Source organism: Parasteatoda tepidariorum, chromosome 9 (assembly GCF_982258835.1).
Source record: "Parasteatoda tepidariorum strain Cologne lab strain chromosome 9, Ptep-v5.0, whole genome shotgun sequence".
Lineage (NCBI taxonomy): Eukaryota > Metazoa > Arthropoda > Arachnida > Araneae > Theridiidae > Parasteatoda > Parasteatoda tepidariorum.
In genome coordinates this window covers 78,859,778-78,887,001 of record NC_141763.1, presented here as the reverse complement: position 1 = coordinate 78,887,001, position 27,224 = coordinate 78,859,778, and the positions used below count along the sequence as shown (strand labels likewise).

The 27,224-nt window shown below is 31.0% G+C and overlaps 1 protein-coding gene across 6 annotated transcripts in view; it reads right to left on the bottom strand.

Annotated features, from left to right (window-relative positions):
* Positions 1 to 1,314: 1,314 nt before the first annotated feature.
* Positions 1,315 to 27,224, bottom strand: part of LOC107440408 (uncharacterized) — a 77,622-nt gene continuing 51,712 nt past the window's right edge. For 3 of the 6 annotated variants that reach the window (XM_071187155.2, XM_043044576.3, XM_071187153.2), the window contains 9 exons: positions 18,940 to 19,269; positions 16,406 to 16,516; positions 15,001 to 15,106; positions 12,070 to 12,252; positions 10,128 to 10,290; positions 8,212 to 8,303; positions 7,319 to 7,470; positions 5,885 to 6,158; positions 1,315 to 3,045 (listed from right to left, as the gene is read on the bottom strand). In XM_071187155.2, coding sequence (XP_071043256.2) covers positions 2,894 to 3,045; positions 5,885 to 6,158; positions 7,319 to 7,470; positions 8,212 to 8,303; positions 10,128 to 10,290; positions 12,070 to 12,252; positions 15,001 to 15,106; positions 16,406 to 16,516; positions 18,940 to 19,269 — 1,563 coding nt within the window. In that variant the 3' untranslated portion in view covers positions 1,315 to 2,893. The remainder of the gene's footprint in view (positions 3,046 to 5,884; positions 6,159 to 7,318; positions 7,471 to 8,211; positions 8,304 to 10,127; positions 10,291 to 12,069; positions 12,253 to 15,000; positions 15,107 to 16,405; positions 16,517 to 18,939; positions 19,270 to 27,224) is intronic. The other 3 variants (XM_071187157.2, XM_071187154.2, XM_071187156.2) reach the window with 1 other exon arrangement.

The window sequence follows — 27,224 nt, the reverse complement described above, 5'->3', positions numbered from 1 at the left end:
TGAATTAGGGAATAGAAATTCATTAGTTAGAGAGAAGAAATTTATTATTTATAACATTAACTGGAACTAATGAACAGCTTTTTTGTATCTGCAATTGATTTGCAAATACAACACTGACTGATACATTGATAACACAGGGGGAAACTTTTTGTGCTAATTATACAAATGCTTGTCCTTGCCTAATTTGGGTGTTGGGATTTAAAATTCGAAATTAGTTTTTATCCTAATGCTACGCAATGTTTTAAATGACATTTTTAGTTTATTTTTTGTTTAAATGTACAGGTTTCAAAATGTCATGTGCGTAATTGCTAAAATATATGCCGTGAACATGTTACGAAAAACTATTAGAGGTGTTAAGACAAACCATTAGGATTAAAACTGCACGGAAACCCATGCCCGGAAATGTTCTCGTAAGCGACTAGAGGCACTTGGTTATTATGACCTGTTCAAAACCACACGAATAAATAGGAAAGCACCCCTGGTGACCAATTACAAAATTTCTAGGCATAGGTTCCTACAAAATTTTAATCCTGATTCCCTAGCTCTACTAGAAGTTTGCCGTAACACTTATGTAACAGTCTATTATATATAACACTTTTAAACTTGCACATTTCGACAAAAAAAACTAAAAATGTTATTTAGAAAAAGCTGTAGCTTGGGGAGAGTAAGCGATTGCAAACTTCTAATCAGCGGCGGGAAAATATACAAGATCCGTTTAAAAAGAATCCCATGAAACAGAAAAAGAAAACAATTCCCCCGTGTAATCATTTAAAAACAATAATACTTTTTAAATTTTCGGATTAAAATTATAATATTTTAAAAAAATCATGCAAGAAATTAATATGTATTCAAGAAAAAAAACGCTATCGAAATCTCATCAATTGCAGTGGTGGAAAGCAGATGTAATAAACATCAAAACAGTAACTGGAGGTTGAAATGCTTCGAATAATCGTTATTCAACTCCTCTCTGTTATTTCCTCAATCAAACCTCCCTTGTTTTTCATTATTCCTTCCGTCTTGTACCGTGATACCAAAAGATTCTAAGACGTAAATGTTCCATACTTTTAGAAGCTTATCTTGAGAGGAATATCCTCATACACTGAAAGCTTGATTAAGCTATATAAGTAACCAATGAGCGAACGTAGTGAGCTTGAATTGCGAGGCAATTTAAGGAGCTGGGATAATTTCCCCTAATTACTCTCTATTCTGTAAGTGAAAGAACTTCGATTCAACGGTAGTATGTGTCCAGGTTTCTTTTTATTCCGGTATCTCGTATCATTTCTATTTTATAACCAAAAAATATACGAACTACAATTTCTTTTTTTAAAAAAAAATTATATTTTATTGAACGTATGATTCCAAATTAAAAGTCATAGCATGTTTTATAGTATTAGGGCTAAAGTGAAACAAGCTCTATAAAGCCTGTTGAAGTCTACTTTTAACAATACGAGTAATTTGACATTGAAGGACCCAAAACTAATATTTTAAAATACACAGATAATGCCATCAGAGTGAATCATATCAAGCTTTAAAATAATTATATCATTTATAAACATATGTTATGTCATCAAAAGGTTGATTGCTGCTTAAAAATTTTCTACTGAGGATCCTGGCAGGCAAAGGGTTTAACACAGTTTGATCTCTAAACATCGTACTTCTAATAATAATATATCACACTTACATTCAACAAAAAATTATTTGTGTTTGCGTTAGCAAGCAAAATAAATTCATTTTAACACGTTCAACCAGGTGCAAGACGCTTATTTAAGAATGTTATATGTAATGTTTTGGTTTTTCATTACTAATACGTTAACTTTCTAGGTGTGAAAGAGATACGAAGACGAAAAAGATTTGCATAGCATTATAAGTTCATAGGGCGTGCTCGGCTCACTGGCACGCTACGTCACGGGATCCATCATGCCTCGGCTTCTTCCTCTGAGGTGAAGCTAAGACCTTACATGTACGAGAAAGAGTTTATTCAATTAAAGGCCTCATTACTCACATTTTTGTCGCTGAGAGACACACCAGAAATATTCCAGAATGTTTAGAGTAGCTCACAACATGGCTGAGAAATCTGCGTGCCTACCTTTAGTAGGAATTCATAACACCTTTCGTACCACGTAGCTTCAATCCAATGTTTCCTTTCCTTACTTATTCCATACATAGTGGAACTTTTTCAATTCATCGGCGGAAGTAAATGAAGCTGTTTTTTATTTATCATTTCTTAATAAAAAGTAGATGCCACCTACAAAAAATGAAAATAAAACAGTCGAATTTATTTGCTCTTGGTGACTGAGCATTGGCGACTCAATCGCTAACGCCAACGAAATGGAAAGTAGCTCTGTAAAATTCTTTTTGGACGCTACTATGCTAGGTAATTTCAATTTTTCTTTTTGCTCCTTGAATCTCTTGTAAGCTTGATTGCACTGTCAGGGATGAATATTGTTATCAAATAGTAGCCCATTTTATTCACTGTTTAAAAGCCCAGACAACTAAAATGGTTTGCACAAATTTTCAGAAATTTGAATACAATTTTATATAAATTATCAAAAAATTAAAATCTTTAAGAGAAGAAATATTAAAAGCTATTCATTTCAGAAAAGAGGTCCTCAGAAACTTTGGCCTTCTTTTTGAAGCTTTAATTGCACAAGACAAATTCAACCAATTTCTAATACATACAATGTGAAAAACGCCTTTAACGCACATGAGTCAGGGATAAAGAGCGTTCAAAAGGGCACAGAGTTGAACGTGTTAAGCAAATTTTACTGACAGATTATTATCAATACTCTGGTGTCTCATAGTACACAAATTAGTCTACACACTCGCTGTCAGCCACCAAGCTTAGTCTTAACATTCAGTATATGTCTGATTTGGTCTTTTCTCTCGTCAAACATCAATGAGCACTGGCACCCTTCCACGATCTCGGAACAGTGTTAAAGTTCTGGAAGTTCATCTTTCTTAATGGTGTGTAACTGTTCTGAACATTTTGGGTATCCAGGGAAGGTGATACAGATGGATGTGTTGAATATAAAGATGCATTATCAACTGAAACATTTTAAAAAAATTAGTAAGCATGTTTTTTAAACATTTGCTAAATGAATAAATGAGATATGAACACTCGACTATCCAAGTCAAAATTTTTGATGGTCCCATCAAAAAACTTTGATGGTTTATGTTGGTTTTAATGTAATTCATGATGTTCCAAAATCATTTGATGGTCGCTATCATCCGACATTTTTCATTACGCGTTCATGGTTTTTGGTATGCTAACAAACTTCCAGCATTCCATGATGGAAAATGTTACGTTAATGCTATGATGGTTAACCATCAAGAGAAGTTTGAATCTCATGGACCAACAATCCATGAGGATCCTTGATGGTCTTATGATAGTTTCATCTATACATTTCCATGATGGTTTAATGTAAATTCTTGTTGTTTCTCAGGAATATACCATCGAAACAATTTGCGTTTTCTTATGTTGGACCATCATAAATCAGTCCGAATTCCTACATTTGGATGATGGTTGTTCATGATCATTCCAACATTTGATTTCTAAGATACTATGATGGAAATTCGTGATAGTTCAACGTGACCAAACCATCAAAACAAGTTGCTATTCTTATGTTGGAGCATCATAAATCAGTCCGAAATTGCTCCGTTAAGCTTATGGTTACTTATATTGGTTGCCATAAAAAAATATAATCGTTCCTGATGGAACTATGGATGGATGCCATCAAGAATATGGTGGTCCATCAATGGAAAACCATCAAAAAATTTGACTGAATATGAATAAAGTAATTTTCATGCATTCTTATTTGCCACTAGAATACTCGTTTACAGAATACTCTTTTTGGCTAATATATTAATCAATTTCCGGCTCCACGTTCGGAAAAATATCGTGGAAACGTCATAGAACATAGAAAAGAGTACATGCAGTTTCTTGTTCGTCTCCGGCCAGTTTATTTTTCACCTATTTTTTCAGTTTTTGGCTGTTTTAGCGAGTGAAAAATTATTTAATAAATAATTTTTATTTTATTTATTATTATTTATTATAATTTCTTATTATTACTTATTTATGTATGTATAAAGATTTACGAACATAAGAACTAAAGTAAACAAGAATATTTTCGTGTTTAAAAGTGCCCTGCCAGACTTATGATTTTAAGTTGATTAAAATAGCTTTTATTGAATATAATCTGAAAAGCTTATATTTAATAAATTATAATAAATTATTATTATAATAAACATTTAGTTTGCATTAGCTGGAGTTACTTCCATATAACTTCATTAGATGGAAAGTTTAATAAAAAAAGTTTTAAAACTTATCCAATGGTTTTTAAAAATAATAATATTAAAAATTTAAAAAAATCTTTTACTGATTCAAAATTTTCTCTTTTAATCAAATGCTATTATTCATTTTTGACTTAAACAGCACATGATACCTTCATTTTTGACATATCTTTGCTTAAACAGCACATAATACATGAAAAAGAAATTAAAATACCAATGAAAATCACTGTGGAAATGCGTGGATTAATTCCCAACACGTAGGGGGGAAAAGAGACAGTGGAGTTGTTGTTGTTGTTAATTTACGTCGCACTAGAGCTGCACAATGGGCTATTGGCGACGGTCTGGGAAACATCCCGGAGGATGATCCGAAGACATGCCATCACAATTTTGATCCTCTGCGGAGGTTATGGCACCCCCACTTCGGTAGCCCGACGACCTGCTTGCGAAGTCGAGCACTTTACGGTAGCACAGTTTAACGAGGACCAATACCGCACACCCTCGGTCCCTACGCCGACTGATCAAAGTGGTCACCCACCCGCACACTGACCGTAGCCAGTGATGCTTGACTTCGGTGATCTGCTGGGAATCGTGTCTTAACGATCAGTCCACTTCGGGAAAGAGATAGTGGAGATGTGTCACCAAGTGTGGTAATCTTTCCATTATCTTTCGGTTTGGCTAACCAGCTATTACGGACAATTTTAAATCCGTTATCGTAAATCTCTAACTGAAAGTTAGATGTCAAGACGTTCATTATAAGTAGATATGTATATTTTGTGCTACATTAAATTATAATAAAATTACCGATGTACGTCCGGTTCTCTAATAAAATTTCACCTTTATCATTTGAAAAGTCAAACGTTAAGGATATGGTTAATAACAATAGAAGTGAATATGGTTTTAAATGTGAGCCACATTAAATAACAGAAAAGTAGGCAGCATAATAAAAAGTAAATTAACGGTGAACGTCAAGAAAACTGCAGCTTAAACTGCACAAGAGTTATGCAAAAATAATAATATAAATATAAATACCAGTACTGTTACATGACATTTTCATGATGCTGCATTGCATTGGCGAATATCCATAAGCCATTATTAGCAAAAAGAATTAGAAGGCTAGATTAGCAAAAAGAATTAGAAGGCTAGATTAGCAAAAAGAATTAGAAGGCTAGATTACAGTTTACCTTAGACAATTTAAAATAGACTTTCGAGAATTGTAAAAAGAAGTAGGCTTTTCTGATGAATTTCAAATCAATTTACACGATCAATTGACGGCAAATCTCTTGATGGCAATCGATTGATGGCAAAAAGTATGTTTGATGTCCAAAAAAGAAAGAAATTAAATATAAAATTCCTACTGACAAACATGGTAAATGCAATGTTATGGTTTGGAGTTTGTTTTGGATCAAGGACCAAGACCATTGTGCAAGCTGGTGGCTCTACGGATTGCTATATGTGTCGTTATATTTTACAATATAATCTTTGAGTGTAATTAAAAGAAAAATGAAGAACGGGGATTGTAGAGCACTCTGAATACACTAAATGCAATCCTATCGAAATGTAAATAATTGAAAGAAAAATTAGCTTTTCAAATTACCAGTGTTCACACCAGCCCAACCCCTGGGTGCTTTAGCGTGATAAATATCATACTGCGCAGCTGCTGGTGTCATGGGAAGGGGTGGCGACATGCATGTTTCTGGCACGGGTGTGTCCCAACTCCTTGTTGGAATAGAGTTTCTTCTCTTGTTGTCGGCTGCTTTGATAACAGTGTCTGCAAGCTGGTCAGGATTTACTCGCATGAAAGCTGCATCACAAAAACCATACGGATTCTCCATGGCAGCTTCCCAAGGCGATTTGACTAACTTCATATCCTGTTGTAAAGAAATTAGATTAAGATAAAGATATATGTGAATGGTATATATGTATAGATGTGAATGGTATTTACTCTCTAGGAACGAACTATACATAGGCAGTTGGCACATCCGCAAAAGGATAGATTTCAGAAATGCTACTAGTTGTGTTGAAATGTTGATATTTGTTTTCTTACAAAATTTTTGAAATTGTAAAATGTGATAAAAATAAAATCTTTATCTCTGTTTTACTACTATATCAGAATTTTTCTTAAAAAATCACAAGATGTAAAAAATTTTCAACGTCACAAAAAGGTGTTAAGTTTTAAATAAGATTTTTAAGGAAAACTCTATTCTCAATGATTCGCGATAATAAAGAAAAATTGACAGAAGATGAAAAGAAAAGTTGCTGGTATAATAGAATGAGACATAGCAGCAGATACAAGGTGTTAAGTAACGACCGGTATGAATATATATTTTTACAATCCTTGTCAAAATAGAAGTAAAAAAGTATTCATATTAGAAAACGTAAAATTATATTTAAGCGAAAGAAAAACACCACCGAAATCTGACAAATTACAATTAAGGGACGCATACTTTAAAATAATAGTTTACTGAGCTTTATCCTAATATGTTGAACAATACATGGTTACTTTATAACTTTACGTTTTTACCGTTATCATACCTAATTGTTTAATCCAACTTAAAACTCAAAATCCAACTTTTAGTCCAACTTAAAACTTTGCATCAAGAACAAAGATCCAGTTCAAAGTTCCATCGCTCTAGTTGTTTGAAAGTCAAGTTGGAAGCAAAGTTTCGAGTAGCGATGAATTTTATTAAAAAAAATATTGCGCTTGAAGTCTTAAGAAGAGCTTGAAACTTTAATTTTCACTAGGCAAGCTTAGAGCTCTAGATAAGGATTAAATGCTCTCATTAGTCACAGAATGGTTAGAATTTTGCTTAATGATAAATCCTTTCTGACTATGGAATGACAATAAATTCTGTGTGTAATGGTCACGCAACAATTAAAACTAGCATTGTCATCAGACACGGAGCCCCAATATAAATTTTGTACTCTAGCTAGCCAGAAAGTGGTCAAATTCACAAATTCAGATTCTAAGATTCCATCATCTAAGAGACGAAAGCGAGATAGGAAAAATATTCTAATAAAAAGTACTTACCTGTCTCGAATATGTTGAATACTGATTGTACGATTGAATAGGTGGCACTACATTAGATCTTCGTTCGTTTTCACGTAGTAATGTTTTAACTTTCTCTTCATCAACGACCCATTCTTCTGATTTTTTCTTTCTTTTTGCAAACAAGGCAGCACCTACAAGAAATTAGTCTTGTTATCATATAGAAATACTTTTTTTGTTCATTTTTTTGTGAAACTATGAGCTGAGAAAATTTTTTCATAATATCTGCATCAAAACTTTTCTCAGCAAGCTGTCAAAAGTTTGAATTTTCTCCATAAATTCTTCAGTTTGAATAATCAAACTAGTTAGTTAGATTCATAACCTACATTAAGATAGTTGATCAACATATTTTTAAGAGAATATAGGGATTTAATTATTGATCTAATAGTTAAAATAGAGATTGGAATTTTTAAATTGAATCTTAATTTTCTAACAAAAGGTTTGGGGGTGGTTTGTGCGCCGTTGTGCATCTAATGCACGATAGAACATTAAAATTAGTGCGGACATATGATTGAATAATGATTGATTTGATAATGACAGATTTAATAATAACAGATTTAATTATGGTTTATTTTTTAAATAAAAATATTATTGCTTAAAAATAAATTTTGTGACAAACAATTTATTTGTCCCCGATTTCCAAAATAATACAGTGACTTTTATCATCAGATACACAAGTAAACCGAAATTAAACAAAAATTAATAACGAATTATTTTTCTATTAATTATTTTATTTGTTTTTAAGTTTTGAAAATATTAATAAACTTTAATTCAATGAATGACATTCTCCTTCACGCAATTTCAGAACTTTTATATATCAAAAGCAGTTTAAGAAAAACATGTGAAAGCAGTAATAACATTCATTAAATGCCAACCTTTTCCCCTCGGTGACTGTAAATCTTTCACCAGATCATGACAGATGTCTGGACTAACAGCATTGTGCTCACTGATTTGCAAACCAAATGACCTATAAATATTTCACAATAAAATTATATATCCTGAATTTTAAAAAAAAAACATTGCAAACTCAGACAAATGTCTTAACATTTCCCACCTTTAACAAATATGTCAAAAATTAGAACAAACTCTAATTAATCCTGTTATAAATTAATAGGTTCTTATTTAGATTCCTCACGTACTGGGTGTGCGTGCAAAAAGTGCACGATGATTTGAAAAATCAATTAAAGGAAAACAGAAGATATAAATGCACAGTTCGCTACTTTCTTCTTCGAGAGATGGCGCTGCTAACTGAGAAAAATTGTAAGACACTGTTTTAAAAATAACTACCATTTGCGAAAACAGCATGGAAACTATATTACTAGCCTCGGAACAATATAAACTGACTCATATGTAAATATTTCAGTTAGAATAGTCTAACATGCAACAGAAAACATTGTTTTATAGATTTTCCTTTAAACAACTTTGAAACTGATTTTAAAACTTACTTTAACATACTTATTACATGTTTTAATAATTACTTTGGATTTTCAATTCTTTTTAACTTACCAATAATAGACATAAGTGGAAAAACGACTCTAGGGATTTATATTTGTGAAGCTACTGTGTTGTCCCTAATAAATTTTCGGTTATAAAAATGCTGATTGAATATTATTAAATCATTTCTTCTGGTACTTAGTGTGCGTAAATTAATTAATTATAGACTACAATTTTTTCTACATTTCCCACATTTATGAGTAGAATTTGGTTAATTTTTTGGTAGTGAAAATTTCGCATAGCACATTTTGAGTTTCCTTTAATTCTAAATTATTAGTACCTATGTATAGTACTAAAATTAATTTATCGAATTTAGTGTAATATTCATTACTTATTATTAAATAATATTAGTAATACATTTCAATTCATGCAGTTTGTTTTGTAACATATTCTTGCTTAGGCAAAACTTAATTATAATTTATATTGAATAAAATAAACAATAAATTAAATTATCAATTTTATAACTTGTCCTCACGTGTTCCTAATTATGGTGCTAGTGTCGACAGAAACACTTAAAAAAATATATTATATATATACATACATCTATAGCTCGTTCACCAGGAGTTGGCACTTGGCCCCGCCTACATCACGTGGTATGCGACGATTCTATTTCGCTATTTTTGGGAGAAGGTTGTGAGCAATCCTGAACAATGTTGCTATTTGGCGATCGTTTGGCAAAAATATTTATTTCGCTAACTTTATGTGCAGTTTTTAACAATAAATATTTCATAAATTTGATGGTATTTTGCTCCATTTTTTATGATATTTCTTTCTTTTGAGTGAATAGTTTGTCCTTTATGAGACATTTTGCTGGGAGAGCAGCAGTTTTTAAATTTAAACTATATTTAATTAGCTAGAGTAACAATAGGTATAATAGCAGATGATAAAGCGAAGTATGTGACTGAAAAAGAATTCACTGTTTGTGTTTGGCGCAAATTAAGGTTTGTCTCAATTTCAAGCACGGAGATGTTTCTCTTCTGACTCCCGCGCTGAAATGAACTCTGCGTCTGAGTAGGTGGAGCCAAGTGTCAACTCCTGGTGAACGAACTATAGGGTATGTATTTCTCAAAATGAAGAAAATAGTCACATTTTAATAGAAAAAAAATACTAGGTACATTCAAAATGATATTTAGTTAAAATTTTTTGCTAACTCTTAAAAAAAAATTTTTTTTTTCATTTTTTATTGACTTTTTAAATCATTGGTCATTTTCAATACATAAAGACATGTAAATAAAGCCTATTCATAGAATTTTAAGTGCGATTTTAATTATTTGGAATTAGAAAGAAATACTCTTACTTGAGAGCTGTGAGATCAAGTGGTGGCCTGGAATCCATGACAAGTTTTAATTTTGTGGGCCCTTTAGAAGGTCTAAATGGAACTTGAGATGGATCCGGAGTTGGAGGCTCCACACCTGGAATTTCTGGTGTATCAGGTCCTGATTCATCGCTTGGTTCTGGTCCTGCAAAATCAATTAATAAAGTATATATTGTAAATTATTAAAACCATATTGTATGCATTGTCTATATTTTATAATGTTTTTCTATATCGTATATATTGTATAGTGAAATTCTGTTGTTGTTGTTGTTGTTACTAATGACACTAGCCAATACCAGCAAGCCTTCTATGAGAATCAAAGTCATTTTAAGGCAGAGAGTGAGGTCTTATGTTTTAGTGGCACCATCTATGACCAAGAATGCGCCTTCAGCCACACACACGGCACAGCCCGTTTTACAGGGAGGATCCATTCATATGTCCATTCAGTCATCCACAGATTGTAATTTTGGCCTGAACCAGAGAACGATCAATCTTCAATTCAGTACCTCCAGAGGTATTGATTTGTTATGGGAACTTGTAGGACTTTGTGACACCAGCAGATTTAATGTGCACCAGTCACCATTTAATGAAACGGGATTCTTCGGGGACGGCGGGATTTGAACTCTAGATATCACGTTCATCTGTAGAATTGCAATATGCAGGCTATCCGGGCCTGCATATTGCTGAAATAAAAAATTGTATATTGCTAAAATAAAAAATTATCGTTTATTTTTTTGAGAATAATTTCAATTAAAATAGTTTCTAATTTCAAGATCCAAGAACACAGTGGCGTGCATAAATAAACAATCTACTGCTACCAATTGTCTAACATATCGATAATTAGCAAAATATAGAAAATCCATAACTTCACTCTATAAATTTTTAAAAAATGTACAACTGCCTTAAACTTTAATATAAAAGAATAACCATCTTAACTTTTAAGAGGATTTTTTCTATCATCTTTTTTTTTAAATTTCTAGTGTCTAATCACTGCTAAGAGTGTTACATCCTATTTTTAAAACATTAAAAAAAATCCTATTTTTCTTACAAAACATAAGACAAATTTTGAATAACTAATTTAAAAAATAATTTTAAATATTTTTAGAAAATGTATAACCAGCCTTAACCTATACTATGATATTTTTGAAAACCTTTCTATAGTCTAATCATAGTTAAGAGTATCGCGGATTAATGTTAGAGAATATTAAAAACCGCAATCATTACAAAATATATAAGATTGAAATTTGAACTTCATATTTATTTAAAATAATTGTTCAAAATTTGTCACAACTTAATTTGAAAAATTTGTTACAGAAATATTATAACAATATTCTATATTTTTCTATATTTTTAAATTGTACCATGTTTTGTACCATGGTCTCTCAGTTACCATCTTGCTTTTTTCCGACGGCTGCGTGGTTCAGTAAGAAAAGGGAATATACCGGCGTGAGGAAAAAAGCAAGATTTTCCGATACCCTGGTAACGAAGAAAGGAGAAAAGTAGAGAGTGGAAAAATCACGTCAACTTGCGACACGTATTCTACTTACAAAGCGTATAATAATTTATCAACTGTTGTTACAATTCAGCTGTTGTAACAACAGTTTCACCAGATACAAAACTTACCGATGAGCCTTATTAGTCACTGAAGATAACGGGTAACAGTGAACCATGTTCACAGCAAAAATTAAGTAAATATTTTGATCAATCTCTGAAATTATTCAGGATCCATTGGGAAAAGCTATGTCGCTGTGATTTTTACACATGATGGGTGGTTTTCTTAAGAAGAGCAGGTATAAAATTTTGGGTTATGTCTATCTCTTTAACGGAGATAAACATAATAGATTCCCTAGTGGGGCATGATGGGTAAGGGGTCAAACTCTGGGATTGCTGTTCTTTGATCTCAAACTAATAATAAGATACTTACCTTCATGAATCCATTTTGATGATCGTTTCAGTCTCTTGTAAAACATATTTGCTCCTTTCGATTTTTTGTTTGTATCATCAGCAAGTGAGCCAGCTATCTTTCTAGCCATCTCTACCTGTTCTTCTACTGTGGGGTATATGGACTGCGGCTCCTCGTAAAAACTTGACGAAGAAAACATTTTCTCTGAAAAATATTATCCATTCATTTTTAGCCAAAGTTAAAAAAAGAACCAGAGCAGTTCATCCCACATTACTGACACATTTCCAACTGTAACCAACTAGTCGGTAAAAGTTGAAAATGTGGTTATTAGAACAGTAGTTATGAGAAAACGAGCTTTGAAAGATTTAATAGGCATAAGTGCAAATCTCGATTATTGAAAAATAGAATTCGATTCCAGCAGCCAGATGTAAATTGCTTAAATCGATTACGGTATTGTTCAAGTTATGTTGTTATTCACGTTGTGTATTAATTTTGTAGGCGACAAAATTTTGTGTACGCGACAATTTTAAAACTCAGATAGATTAAAAAGGTAATTAACCATACATATAGAGCAAATAAAATTATGAAAGAGTTCTCGTGATACTATGATAATTGTATAAGCTATATAGTTCATATTCTTTCTAACGTCTATTTATAGCACATTGATTACCTGAATTAGTCATTTCAGACTTCGCATTGCTTTGCAATTTTAATTCCTTTTCAAATCATTCAAGTTTGTTGCATAGGTAGAGAAGCTTTGTACAAGTATGGGGTTTAGCTCTTAGAACTTAAAGTAACGAACGAACAACGTTCAAACCCATCCACCTACTACCTGAATCAGGCATTTTAGACTCCGTATTGCTGTGCAATTTTAATTCGCATCCTTTTTAAACCATGCAAGTCTGTTGCATTGTAGGAGAAGCTTTAAGCAGTTCTTAGAACTTAAAAATGACGAACGAGCAACGAACAAAACCATCTACCTATTTTATTACCTGAATTAGTCATTTCAGACTTCGCATTGCTTTGCAATTTTAATTCCTTTTCAAATCATTCAAGTTTGTTGCATAGGTAGAGAAGCTTTGTACAAGTATGGGGTACAGTTCTTAGAACTTAAAGTAACGAACGAACAACGTTCAAACCCATCCACCTACTACCTGAATCAGGTATTTTAGACTCCGCATTGCAATTCAATTTTAATTCATATCCTTTTCCAATCATGCAAGTCTGTTGCACTGTAGGAGAAGCTTTGTACAGTTCTTAGAACTTAAAAATGACGAACGAGCAACGAACAAGACCATCTACCTATTTTACTGCCTGAATTAGTCATTTCAGACTTTGCATTGCTTTGCAATTTTAATTCGTATCCCTTTCAAATCATGCAAATTTGCTGCATTGGTAGAGAAGCTTTGTATAAGTATGGGGTACAGTTCTTAGAACCTAAAGTAACGAACGAACAACGTTCAAACCCATCCACCTACTACCTGAATCAGGCATTTTAGACTCCGTATTGCTGTGCAATTTTAATTCGCATCCTTTTTAAACCATGCAAGTCTGTTGCATTGTAGGAGAAGCTTTAAGCAGTTCTTAGAACTTAAAAATGACGAACGAGCAACGAACAAAACCATCTACCTATTTTATTACCTGAATTAGTCATTTCAGACTTCGCATTGCTTTGCAATTTTAATTCCTTTTCAAATCATTCAAGTTTGTTGCATAGGTAGAGAAGCTTTGTACAAGTATGGGGTTTAGCTCTTAGAACTTAAAGTAACGAACGAACAACGTTCAAACCCATCCACCTACTACCTGAATCAGGCATTTTAGACTCCGTATTGCTGTGCAATTTTAATTCGCATCCTTTTTAAACCATGCAAGTCTGTTGCATTGTAGGAGAAGCTTTAAGCAGTTCTTAGAACTTAAAAATGACGAACGAGCAACGAACAAAACCATCTACCTATTTTATTACCTGAATTAGTCATTTCAGACTTCGCATTGCTTTGCAATTTTAATTCCTTTTCAAATCATTCAAGTTTGTTGCATAGGTAGAGAAGCTTTGTACAAGTATGGGGTTTAGCTCTTAGAACTTAAAGTAACGAACGAACAACGTTCAAACCCATCCACCTACTACCTGAATCAGGCATTTTAGACTCCGTATTGCTGTGCAATTTTAATTCGCATCCTTTTTAAACCATGCAAGTCTGTTGCATTGTAGGAGAAGCTTTAAGCAGTTCTTAGAACTTAAAAATGACGAACGAGCAACGAACAAAACCATCTACCTATTTTATTACCTGAATTAGTCATTTCAGACTTCGCATTGCTTTGCAATTTTAATTCCTTTTCAAATCATTCAAGTTTGTTGCATAGGTAGAGAAGCTTTGTACAAGTATGGGGTTTAGCTCTTAGAACTTAAAGTAACGAACGAACAACGTTCAAACCCATCCACCTACTACCTGAATCAGGCATTCTAGACTTCGTATTGCTGTGCAATTTTAATTCGCATCCTTTTTAAACCATGCAAGTCTGTTGCATTGTATGAGAAGCTTTAAACAGTTCTTAGAACTTGAAATGACGAACGAGCAACGAACAAAACCATCTACCTATTTTACTACCTGAATTAGTCATTTCAGACTTCGCATTGCTCTGCAATTTTAATTCGTATCATTTTCAAATCATACAAGTTTGTTGCATTGGTAGAGAAGCTTTGTACAAGTATGGGGTACAGTTCTTAGAATTTAAAGTAACGAACGAACAACGCTCAAAACCATCCACCTACTACCTGAATCAGACATTTTAGACTCCGCATTCCTATGCAATTTTAATTCGTATCCTTTTTAAATCATGCAAGTTTGTTGCACTGGTAGAGAAGCCTTGTACAAATATATGATACAGTTCTTAGAATTTAAAATTGAAAAAAAATTAATAACACAGCATTGAAACATGAAATTCTTTACTTACTCTTTTTTGTGATTATTGTGCTTCCAAATGGTGAGTCTTCAGTTATGCAAGAGCTTTCAGTGGAATTTTCAGAATAACCTAAATTTCCATTTAAAGTTGCAAGGTCCTATTTGTAAATCAAATGAAATTAACAACGTTATCAGCAAATGTTTGGTTCAACTAGTTAATGTTATATCACGGGACTCTAATTCTGATAAATGAGAATTGAAATAACTTATGTTAACAAATTTCCTGCGTAACAATGTACCTCTAAATATGCAGTTAAAAATACTCCCAAAGCAATGTTAATTCAGAAGAACTAAGCTTATGCATTTTGTGCGAAGGGTTTTTTTAAAGAGCATGGATAAAATACATTATTATTTCCGAAATATAAATTAAAAATTAGCAATTAAATTTTATACATTTCCTAAAAATATTTTGTACAAATTTAAAGTAAAATCTAATCTACTTTCTTAAATGTAAATACAAAAGTTATTTTAAAAAACAATTATATGTGCTTGAGAGATGAAATTAAACCTAATACCAATTATAATTACTATTGGCATTTCTTAATACAAACTTACGGAATTATTCTAACATTAAACTATTCAAATTATTATAACCACCTTTTGGAATTATTCTTCCAAAAAAATATAAATTATACCTTAATTGAATACCTTGATTATAAGCTCCCGTTGTAGTAATTGAACAATACATATGGAAATAACAACATATGTTTAAGGATAAATCAGAATTACAAACAAACACATATATTAAACAATATAAAACAAACACATCAAATAAACAAAATCTGCTACAGAAATTGATTAAAATTTTGGATACTAAGTCATACTTATTTACCGAATAAAAATGTTAATTTTTTCTACGGATAAATACACTGAGAGGTAAAATGAAATGGCATATGTATAGTTTAATATCACCATCTGTTATGGTATTAAAGAAAGGAAATTAGTGTTATCTCGTTTCTTGAGATTACGGTCATGAGCGCCAACTTTCTTTACATATTTAAAAAGAAATTTTGTTTGAAGAAAATTTATTCATTTTTACATCTAAGTAAAAATCAACCTTAAAATCTGCTGACTATGAAAACATTTTTTTACTAGAGAAAAATCTCAATTCTCGTCTCATGATGCAGATACTTATAAGGTATCTGCTTGCATACATATTCATACCTGCCAAATAAAATTACAGAGATTTTACTAGCGACATTTTTTAGGCTACGATCTGATTTTACCGGACTTTATGTACTCCCGCTTAAAACCATTTCAATTTGCTTTTCAGTGTACACATTTAAACTAATTTTTTCTACGCATGCTAAATTGTAATTAGCTTAGAAACTAAGTAGCTATATGCTAGCTGTTGTGCTGGATTAGCTGAAGCCCACACCATCACTCAATATTCTTACCCTTTCCATTTCTTTCAAGCAATCATTAAAACTACTCATGATTGGATCACTAAGAGGACGCAATTTTGGTTTAGGTGGTACGGGTGGGGCTACTTTCTTTGGCTCCTCTTTCTTAGTGAAGGAAACAGATACAATGCAATAAAATATTAGCAAATGCAAATAAAATACTAGTGTACAGAAAAATAAACAGAAAATAAAAAATTTCTTTTTCAAGTATTTCAAAACCACACGCAAAAGCAAGCAAACAATTTTATCCCTTTTAGTTTTATCTTAAATATACTGGTGGACAAAATTAAGATATGGAAAGCATTTTCGCACATTCATTCGCACATGCGAGATACCCGCACACAGCCCCAAGTGTTTGACAATGGTTCCGTGAAAGACCAGAGGTACAGGCAGGAGGTCCTGGAGCCCTATGTGCGTCTTTTCAGGGGCGCTATTGGCCCTGAGTTCATTTTTATGGACGAAAATGCGCGACCACATAGGGCTCTCATGGTTGATGAATATCTGGAAAACGAGGATATTCAACGAATAGATTGGCCAACCAAACCCCCTGACCTGAATCCTATTGAACATGCTTGGGATGCTCTTGGGAGAGCTATTGCGATGCGCCAACCTCCCCCCAGAATCATTCTGGAGTTAAAAATTGCTCTGGTGGAAGAATGGGAGGGTCTTCCACAAGTCCTCCTTAACTCCCTTATTAATAGCATGCATACTCGTTGTGCATGCTGTCTGTCTCTCAGGGGTGACCATACACCATACTAGAGGCAGCACACCCCTTACAAGCCTCACTTTTATTGTCATCTTTTATCCTTAAGTTCAGACTACATTGGATTTATTGGCAATAGGTCTTGCCAGTGAATGGCACTTTCATTTCTGCTTTGCATACTTTATTATCATGGAATAAGCTATATCCATACCAAATTTCATTTATTTATATTCAGTATTTTTTGAGATATTAGGGAAAATGTCTTCCATCTCTTAATTTTGTCCACCAATGTATATTGAAGCTATATTTTTAAGAAAACAACGAAAATTATAACTTCATTTTCCTAAAAAGACATTATTAAATCTTTCAAACGATTAGTGTTTAATATGAGTTGTTATTAAGTTGAAATATGGTACAAATTTTCAAATACTTTTGGAACTGTTGAGTCCCGATATGGTTTAAATTATCTGCAACGAAGAAGCATTTTCTATCAAGTTTACGGGTACATTACAGGTAATGGGACATTCTCCATTCGTAATACCGTATCAGTAAGAGTAATTATTCAATACATCGTCTCAACGTTAACAGATACATGAATTAGTCTAAATCTTTATTAAGATTGCAGCAAATTTGCTTGAGATTAAAAATCAAGGAACTGATATCAGGATTCAACGCTGGTCCATTTTTTCTAAGATTGTCGCAAAATACTGCTCGAAAATAATACTTAAATATTGATTTAAGTAATATACCAATTAAAATTTTAAAAGTTTAACTTTTTAACATTTTTTAACTATTTTAAAAAAAAATCTTCAGTTCATTTTAGTTGAAGTTGACCTTCCAACTATATGTGCATACATCAATTTTTTTTAATTTCATTTAAATACGACGATGAGATTGTAAAAGTTCCTAAATAAAACTATTGAAAGTATCTTGGAGAACTGGAACTCTTTTCTGAAGTGGAGTGGTAGTCAAGGCTTCCGAGAACGAATTAACGCTGTTTTTCGAAGCTCTGTCGCCAAGGAGAATAAAAAAATCCATAGTTTAAGTACCTTACACATTAAGCAATGCGATGATTTTAAACTATATATATAATCTTACCGAGAAAAGTTATTTGGGCTTTAGAACAGACAAATGGCTTAAATATTTTTTAAGTAATTAAACATTTTTAAAAGTCGCCATTTCGGCGACATTTTTCCACCTAGATGAAAATTATCAAAATCACTGCCTTATTCACAGTTTTTTTTTTCTTTCAAATTTTTATGAGCCCAAGCAATGTAGCATTGAATTGAGTTTTTAAATATTAAAAAATTAGACGACCAAAGCTTTTCATTTTCACAAAACTATTGCTTTCCTCCATATTGACGCTTCTCGCCAATTTCATAATAGACAGCACTGGCTTTGGATAAGCTAAACTTGACCAAACAGTCATGAGTTGCAGTTACAAACTAAGAGCAGTTATATAAACAGTCCATTATTCGCAAAAAAGCATCATCATGTCATATTACGACGGAGCCTTTGAAAAACAGCCTTAAAATGAATATGTTTATATTTGCTGTTTTGCTCATTACACTTACCTGAACTTTAATAATCTATTTCTGTCTCACCGACGTCGTGTTCATAATAATTCTGTTACAAAAGGATTTCTCACAAGTGTTTAAAGCTGATAAAAGTTTATTACGTTTATTTTATTACATCCACAACACTTCTATACTCTTGCATTTAATTTCTTAAAATGCTCGTTTAAATAACAATACGAACAATAAAAATTATTTATTTACAAAAATACTTTTGTGTAAGAAAAATAACACGAATTTAATATATTTACCTTTTCAGGTGGGACCTTAATATCTTTAAAAATAGAATCTAGGTCAGGAAGTGGTCCGAGACTTAAAGAATCGATTGTCTCTTTAGTTTGTGTTTCTTTCAATATCTCTTCTGTTTTCTTAACTTCGTAAGTGCTTGTAGACAAGCCAGAATCAGGAGTAGGAGACCGGAACCCATTTTTGAAACTCTCCAGTTTTTTCTGGGTAGCGTTTATTAACTCATTCAGATCCATGACGTCATGGGTAATGCTTGGAACACCTTCGGTGTGGAGTGATTTTGATACAGATTCTTCTTCTTTCTTGATGAAAGATGTTTCTGTATTTCCCAGCACCTAAGAAAATAAGAGTCAAATTTACCATCAAAATTTGCCTTATAATATTGTTTTGCTAAGTGAATCACTGCACGCTTTATGCAATTTCGATAGTATATTTTGAAATTAAGAAACTCAACGATATCATGTAGTGCAAGCTTATTACAAACGACAAAAAAAAAGTATTTTTGAAATACAGCAATGTGTAAATAAAGGTAGTTATGATAGTAACATTTGTTTATTTGCGTTTATTGAAAGTTGTTTCATTAAACTATGTTTTTACTTCTTCTTTAGGTTAAAATTTGAAAACTCTAGATCAAAAATATATATATCGCTCATGGGCTGCTATAGCGGCACAACTCAAAAAATCATGTTTTGAGATAAGTGGGTTTAAAGTTTTCATTGCTAAGGAAAATGCATAAGAAATGCTTTAGTCTGCTTAAACAAAGATTACCTTCGAGTTGAATTATGAGTTGTGCTAGTATTGAAAAGAATGTGTATTTTCATATTTACACCTGTTCTTAGTCCAAAACGTGTATTTTTTTAGTTGTGCCACTATTGCAGCCCATGAGCGATATATAAATCGTTTTCAACCAAAATGAAGAATACTACTAGCAGATTTTATTAGAAGAAGAATATCAATCATATTTACAATATATGTAAATTTTTACAGTCTATAGAACTTTGTGAGCAATTTTTAACACCATTTTTTATTTTATATTTCAATTGATTTCAATCATTGATTTCAATTCTGCCAATTAAGCAATAATCTTGAAATGAGTTTCTCAACAAAGAAAATATTAATTTTATAAAAGTCGGTGAAATAAGAATGTTAGCTGCATTTGTCTGTTCCCTTAAATTGCATAATATTGAAAACCTCAAATTTTGTTAGTTTAAAAGTTTAATTAGATAAACCGTAAAACAGGAATGCGCCTAGCATTAATGGAATTTGCTTTCTAATAAAATCAAATTATTTTACCAACAAATATTTATGCATTCTCTCCTTGAAGCAACTTGAAGATACTTATAAATTTTGTTTTCTGAATAGCCTTAGCACGTAATTTTTCAAAGCATTATTTTTTTGTTTCAGATTTCATTTGAGATATAGAAAATTTGCAAATGAATCCGGAAGTTAAATTCAAAATGCTAAAATCTTTGCACTATCGTTATTCGATATTTGAATTTTTAAAAAAAAAGCCAGCCGTAAATAAATGGCGCCTACCTTAGATAGAAATAGCTTTCTATTGAAATGCAGGATTTCGCGAGAGTCCTTTGTGTATATGTTGTTTTTCTGGAAGCAACTTCCAACATTTTTAATTTTTACTATTAACTTATTTAACTGAATCTTTCAGATACAATTTTTTAAAACATGCATACATAGCTTAAATCAATAAAATATCATCGAATTCACAAATTAATTCACAAGTTAAGTATTTTCTTTGTCTACAACTGAAATATTTCATTTGAAACAATACTTTCATCGAATTAAATAATCCATTTTAAGTGAACTTTTCGGCTTGAAATAAATAAAAAATGCTTCAAAAGAGCACCTACTCTCAGAAAAAAAGTATATTCAAAACTACCCAGGATATGGTGAAAGTTACCATGTTTCTGGCTCTATGGGAACATGAAAAAGCTTGATAATTTTTACCGAAGCGCTTATTAATGATTTTAGTGAAATTAACAATAAAACATAATTTTATATTATGTGATACAATTTGTTAATTTCATCAAGATAGTTCAGACATGGTATAAAAACCATTTATTACTTTCAAGTTATGTATTTTTTACTAAATGTGTGCTAATCAGAACTAAAATCAGAATTTCCCGAAAACCACGCTACCATATCAATAAATGGAAAAATTACCAAATGAATGGCTTAAATACAATATATTTTGGTTTTAATTCCAGAATTATGTTTTTTTTACTATGATTGTCATTACCGTTCAGTATGGCAATTTTACCAGATTTTTTTTTCTCCGTTTAATATTTTTAAAAAAACTTGTCTTTGTATCTCCACAGCAGTCATATGTACACATTTCTTTCTTGGATTTACCTCGATAATTTTTAAAGTACATTTATGAAACTTATTCTTCGGAACACTTCAAACATGCATTTTTGCCAAGCATCCTTTGATTGTCTTAGAATTCAGTTGTATGTCAACTACAAATACAAAAAAAACCACGATATGAATTTGTTAATATCGTAAAGCATTTTTTTTTTTAATCTGGTGGTGAAATGCTCGCGTTAGGCAAGAATAATACCTAAGCTATTGAATTACAAACATTTATGAGAAATATCACATGAAAGCAAACAAGCAGGAAGTGATAGGACACCATTTATTTCCTCCATAAATTTTAATAATTTCGAAAAGAAATCTGTGAATAATCTTGACTGTGTCAATTGATTTTGTTATCATGAAAGTAAATTAAGTCAACTAACAACAAGTAACTTGCTTCATTTATATTCTTGTATCATTTTAATTCTTGTTTCATTTATATTCTTGTTTCATTTTAATTCTTGTTTCATTTATATTCTTGTATCATTTTAATTCTTGTTTCATTTATATTCTTGTATCATTTTAATTCTTGTTTCATTTATATTCTTGTATCATTTTAATTCTTGTTTCATTTATATTCTTGTATCATTTTAATTCTTGTTTCATTTATATTCTTGTATCATTTTAATTCTTGTTTCATTTATATTCTTGTATTTCTTGTATCATTTATTCGTATAAATTTGTATTTTTCATTGAGTTTAATAAAATTCAACTATACACTCTTCCTTAATTTCTGAAATTTAATAAAATCCAACTATACACTCTTCCTTAATTTCTGAAGTTAAAAATATTAAACACTGTATCTAAACAACGAATAATATTGAAAAACTTGCTTTGAAAACAAGCAATCCACCATCAAACGATAGCACACGTTTTCTTGGTAAAGCGACCTCTATCATTTTTTCTGTAAACTTATCAAAACTTTGTCGTCAGCAGCTTTAGCAAATATTTTTTTCTCAGCATCATTTATTGTTTCAGATATCATTTGATTTTCCACAAATTAAAAAATTAAATAAAACATAAACTTTTTTCCTGGAAATAAAATATAAATCATTCATCTGCAAGTGAAAAATGAATCTTTTATATACAAGTTATATCTTTCATTCGTGTTTCATATTTCATAGAATTCTGTAAAATTTAATTTAATACTTTTACTAAACCTTTAAGTTTAAAATAAGTAAACCATAAGTCAGAAAGGCGCCTAACATTGATATTATTTGCTTCCGACTGAAATCAAGAATTCCACCAGCAGTCATTTGTACACATTTTCTTCTTGAAGCTACTGCAATCATTTTTGTAGTCTTCTTATCAAAGTTTGTCTTCCGAATTGCAACAGCGTGCATTTTTTCAAAACACCCTTTTAATGTTTCAGATTTTAGTTGTATCTTAGCACCTGCATGAACTAATAAAAACAATGATGTAAATTCTATAATACCATGAAATATTATCTTTATCTGCAGGTGAAATATTAATGCACCAGGCGAGAATATAGCCCAAGCCAATGAAATACACACATTTAAGAAAAATATAACACAGAGCATGCCAGCGGGAAGAGACAGGGCATCGTTTATTTCTTCAATCAAATTTAAGAGCACAAAATACAAATCAACAAAACTAGCTGTTGGAAGTCTATTTTTAAATTGTGTCAACTGATTTTGATAGTTAACAAATAAATCAGTACAATCTTTGTAAATTGTGATTAATGCAAAACTCATCAAAGCTGGGAGCCCAGTAAGCAAAATTAAACTACTAGCATCTTCAAGGAATATAATTAAGGTTAAAATCATCCTTGGTTCTACATTTTTACCAAAAGTATACAAAACGACATATTCAAGCGGAGCTAAATGGGATGCTATTGCCATGATTAATGTTTCAAATAAAATGAATGTAATAAATATAATTAATTTTATGTTCAAACTCCGACTTCGGTTGAAATTTCTCGGAAAACAAAATAAATAAAGTTTTTGTAGTTTTATAATTAAAAAGTGAATTTTTCGTGCTCTTTTCTTCATGATGTACCATAAAGTAATTGAAAAAAAGTTTGTAATCCACAAACAAGCGATAAACTGCAGCCACGATGCATATTTTAGATGCATAAAAATCATTGCCAAGTCCGTATGAAGAAATGTAATTGTAAAAAGGATAAGGGGCCAGTTTGATTTCAATCTCCACAAACAGTTATTTACATAATTTTTGTTCCTTTTTTCAATGTAAATTCCAAAAAATGATAATATTTTCCACAAGAAGCCATTGAATTGGAAATATACGAAATCATTTAGAAATAATTTTAAACACATTGTTTTGTTACTTTAATGACCTAAAAACTTCTATGCACATGATTTTAATCCCCTAGCAAACAGTAAGCTCGAACCTAAAAGCATATTTTGACTCATAAAAACTATACTGAACTGCGTTTGAATTAAAAAAATTTATTTGTATAAATAACATGAGGAGTCAGATCGATTTGGGACTGAAAAAACAGTTATTTACATAAATTTTGTTCCCTTTATTTAAACTTAGATTAAAAAAACTGATATCATTTTTCCCTGGAAAGCATTGAACTGAATCTTTCAAAACTGTTTTCAAACACTTTTGATGATTATTTATTCTCTAAATTTCTTATTTTTATTTTAATAACTTAAGAGCACACATGAACTTGCTTGAATTCGAGAAAGTTTTGTTAACTAATAGAAGTACCACATCTTTCATGATAAGTTTAACCCCATTAGTTTAATCAATGATTTACTTTTTCATTACCTTGAGTAAAAAGAAAGCAATTGAATATCCCTGCTTGCACATTTTTTCTTTAGATAACAATTCGACAATGGCAACAATGCATTCATTAATTGATCATCTATTTAATGTGCATTAAGTAAACACTATCAAAAATTAATACATTTTCAACTATTAAGATTTATTTTATGGTGGGTTTGTGTTAGAGCAAAAGATTTTCAATGCATTTTTTTAATCTATATTTTTTTGGAAATTGACAGTTTTTGTTGTGTACTTTCTTTTATTGATTGATCACTCTTGGGTGCATATTAATAAATTAATAACTTTTTAGGAAAGTAGATATTCAATACTCTATGTTTATAGCTCCATAAAAAGTCTTATAAAAAAGAGCAAAATAATTCATATAATAATTCATCATACACGTTAAAAATATTATTTTACAAATAATTGAATTAAATATAGATAATAATCGATAATAACTAATATAATATTCTATAATAATTAATATAATAATCTGTAATATTAATATAATAATCAGTAATAATTTATATAATTATCGATAATTATTTATATTATAATTAATCGATATAAATACAAATAAATTGTTGATACGGACCAATTAAATAATCGATTTAAAAAAATGTTTATCACATTTTGCACTGATATGTATACAGATAGAAAAAAATATTTCATGGCACTTTCTCAAAACAGCATTTAACAATAAAAAACAGGCTCGATAACTTTTAAAATTTTCGTCTGATTTGATTCAAAATTTGACTGAAAGGTAGGATTTGTGTAGTCTTTCTTGCACGCGTGATTTTTTTGTAGAAATTGCAATTTTTGATTAATTTAGTGAAAAAACATAAACTTTTAAGTCATTTTTGTATAATACGCCATCTTATGAAAAATTCCGATTGAAATGGATGCTGCAACTACACTAAAAAGCCTTTTTAATTTTTAGATAAATCGATTAAAATCTGATGGAAAATCAAACCAGCCATAAAATAATCTGTCTGGAGATTAGTAATTCGTCATCGACTTCGCATATTTTTGCACACACAGTACTCTACACAGTACTACAGCCGACTCAATTTTTGGGCTTACGGCTACAAATGTTCTACTCCGTAGCCTCGTAATTTTGAACCCAGTCCAGAAGACAAGGAAATTCCTGTATCAAGTATTGGGAGAAATTTACCTTTGTGGAGGACTTTTCGATGGAACTAACCCACATTTGCGTTACATGGAGAGGAAAACCACGAAACCCTCCCATGGTTAGCCTGACGGACAGTACTCTATTTATTAAATATAATTTCATTTTTAAATATCGTTCAAAAATAAACATAATGGGAATTTTAATATAAATTGAGTAAAACTTTCTGTTGCACACATTTATTTCATATTATAGCATTTAATCTAAAAAGATTAATAAACAATATTGTAAAATGTATAATTTAATATGTTAATTTATTTGGAAAATTCAGTTTTTTGGCCATAATAGTAATGTTCTCCATTAAATAATATTTCTCGTCTATGATCTTTTTAAATGTATATGGGACTTTAAATTGCGCTACATATTAAGTTATTAGTGACTAGAACTAAGACCTTTGCATAGTTGTTGTTACATATGTCCTAAATAGTATTTATTTTATAATATAGAACAGTAAAGTAAGTATCATAATTTATAATATAGAACCATCTAAGATCAGTAAAGTTGGTTAAAATAATTAATCCTAATCAAATTAAATCCTGTAAAAGAAACTGTATAAATTGTCAGCATTGAGTTTCATGGCTTGCGGCAACTTCATGAACAAGGGTGCTATTTCAGACATATTTTTTTATTTTATAAATTTTTTTTATTTTATATATTTTTTTATTTTACATCTTATTTTATTTTATTAATTTAGTTGGAAAAAGTACAATGCTTGTGGCAATAATAGGTAGTGTTTTCTCCATAAAATAATATTTCATATTTATGAGCATTTTTAATTTTCATGGGACGGGGCTATAAATTGTGTTGCATAATAAAGTATTAGCAACTGGAACTAAAGCCTTTGCATAGTTGTTGTTACACATGTCTTACGCAGTATTTATTTCATATTGTCATATTCAATCTAAGATCAGTAAAGTTACTTAAAATAATAAATACTTATCAAATTATGATATTCTGTAAAAAAAGAACTACATAAATTGTCAGGATTAAGCCTTACAACTTACGATAACTTTATGAACAAGAGAACTATTTTATAATGATTTGGAAAATCTATTAAAAGTGCAATATATTTAAAAATTTATTAAAAAGAAACCTAATTTAACTATTCTAAAGATCTATTATATACTGTGCACAAAAATGAACCACCTTGAATAACGTTTGACCGAATGATCGGATTTTCTCGTTCTAGGACTCAATTTTAATGGATCGAGGTGTTGACCTCAAATATGCTAATTAATTAGAGCAGACGATATTTTAAGTTAGGAAATCAGACACAAAAACATACTTTATCTGAGCAAGCATGCCTTTTTTTGCGGGTTTTTATATCTGATTCTCAAAATATAAGGGGTAGTCGCAATCTGAGAAATATGGTCTCAACAATTTGGCCAGAAGAATGGTCCAAAGTTCATAATTTCAGTTTTATTTTTTGCGTATTTTGCTATATCTCGAAAACTTTTAAAGCGAATTGGAAAAAAAATTGCACTCAATTATAAAATTAGTTTATTCAAAGATTTCACACAAAAAATAACTTTTGATAAATATTTATTAATAACAGTCTAAACAATTTTGAATTGCTTAGCGTACAATTTTTTACCCTATTTTAAAATATGTAATTTTACATGGCGAAATAGAAAATTTGAGCTTAACCACTCAAATATTTTCTGAGATATCAGATTTTTAAAAAGTTGTATAATTGAGATCACCCCCTTAAACCATTAAGATGGAATTCTAGCAGATGAAGACACGATCGTTAGAGGGAAAGTTATTCAGAGTAATTAATTTTTTTCTGCAATTTACAGCATCTTATTTCATAAAAATTACTCTCATTCCCCTTTCCCGTAATTACACATCCCTCCATCTTCAAGATGTTTGATCTCGTTTTCTTCTAAAACCTCTCCTCCCTCTTTTTACGTACAACCATGCTTCCTAGATCTTAAAACCTCACAAAACAGCAAATCGTCTCGCAAAACAGCA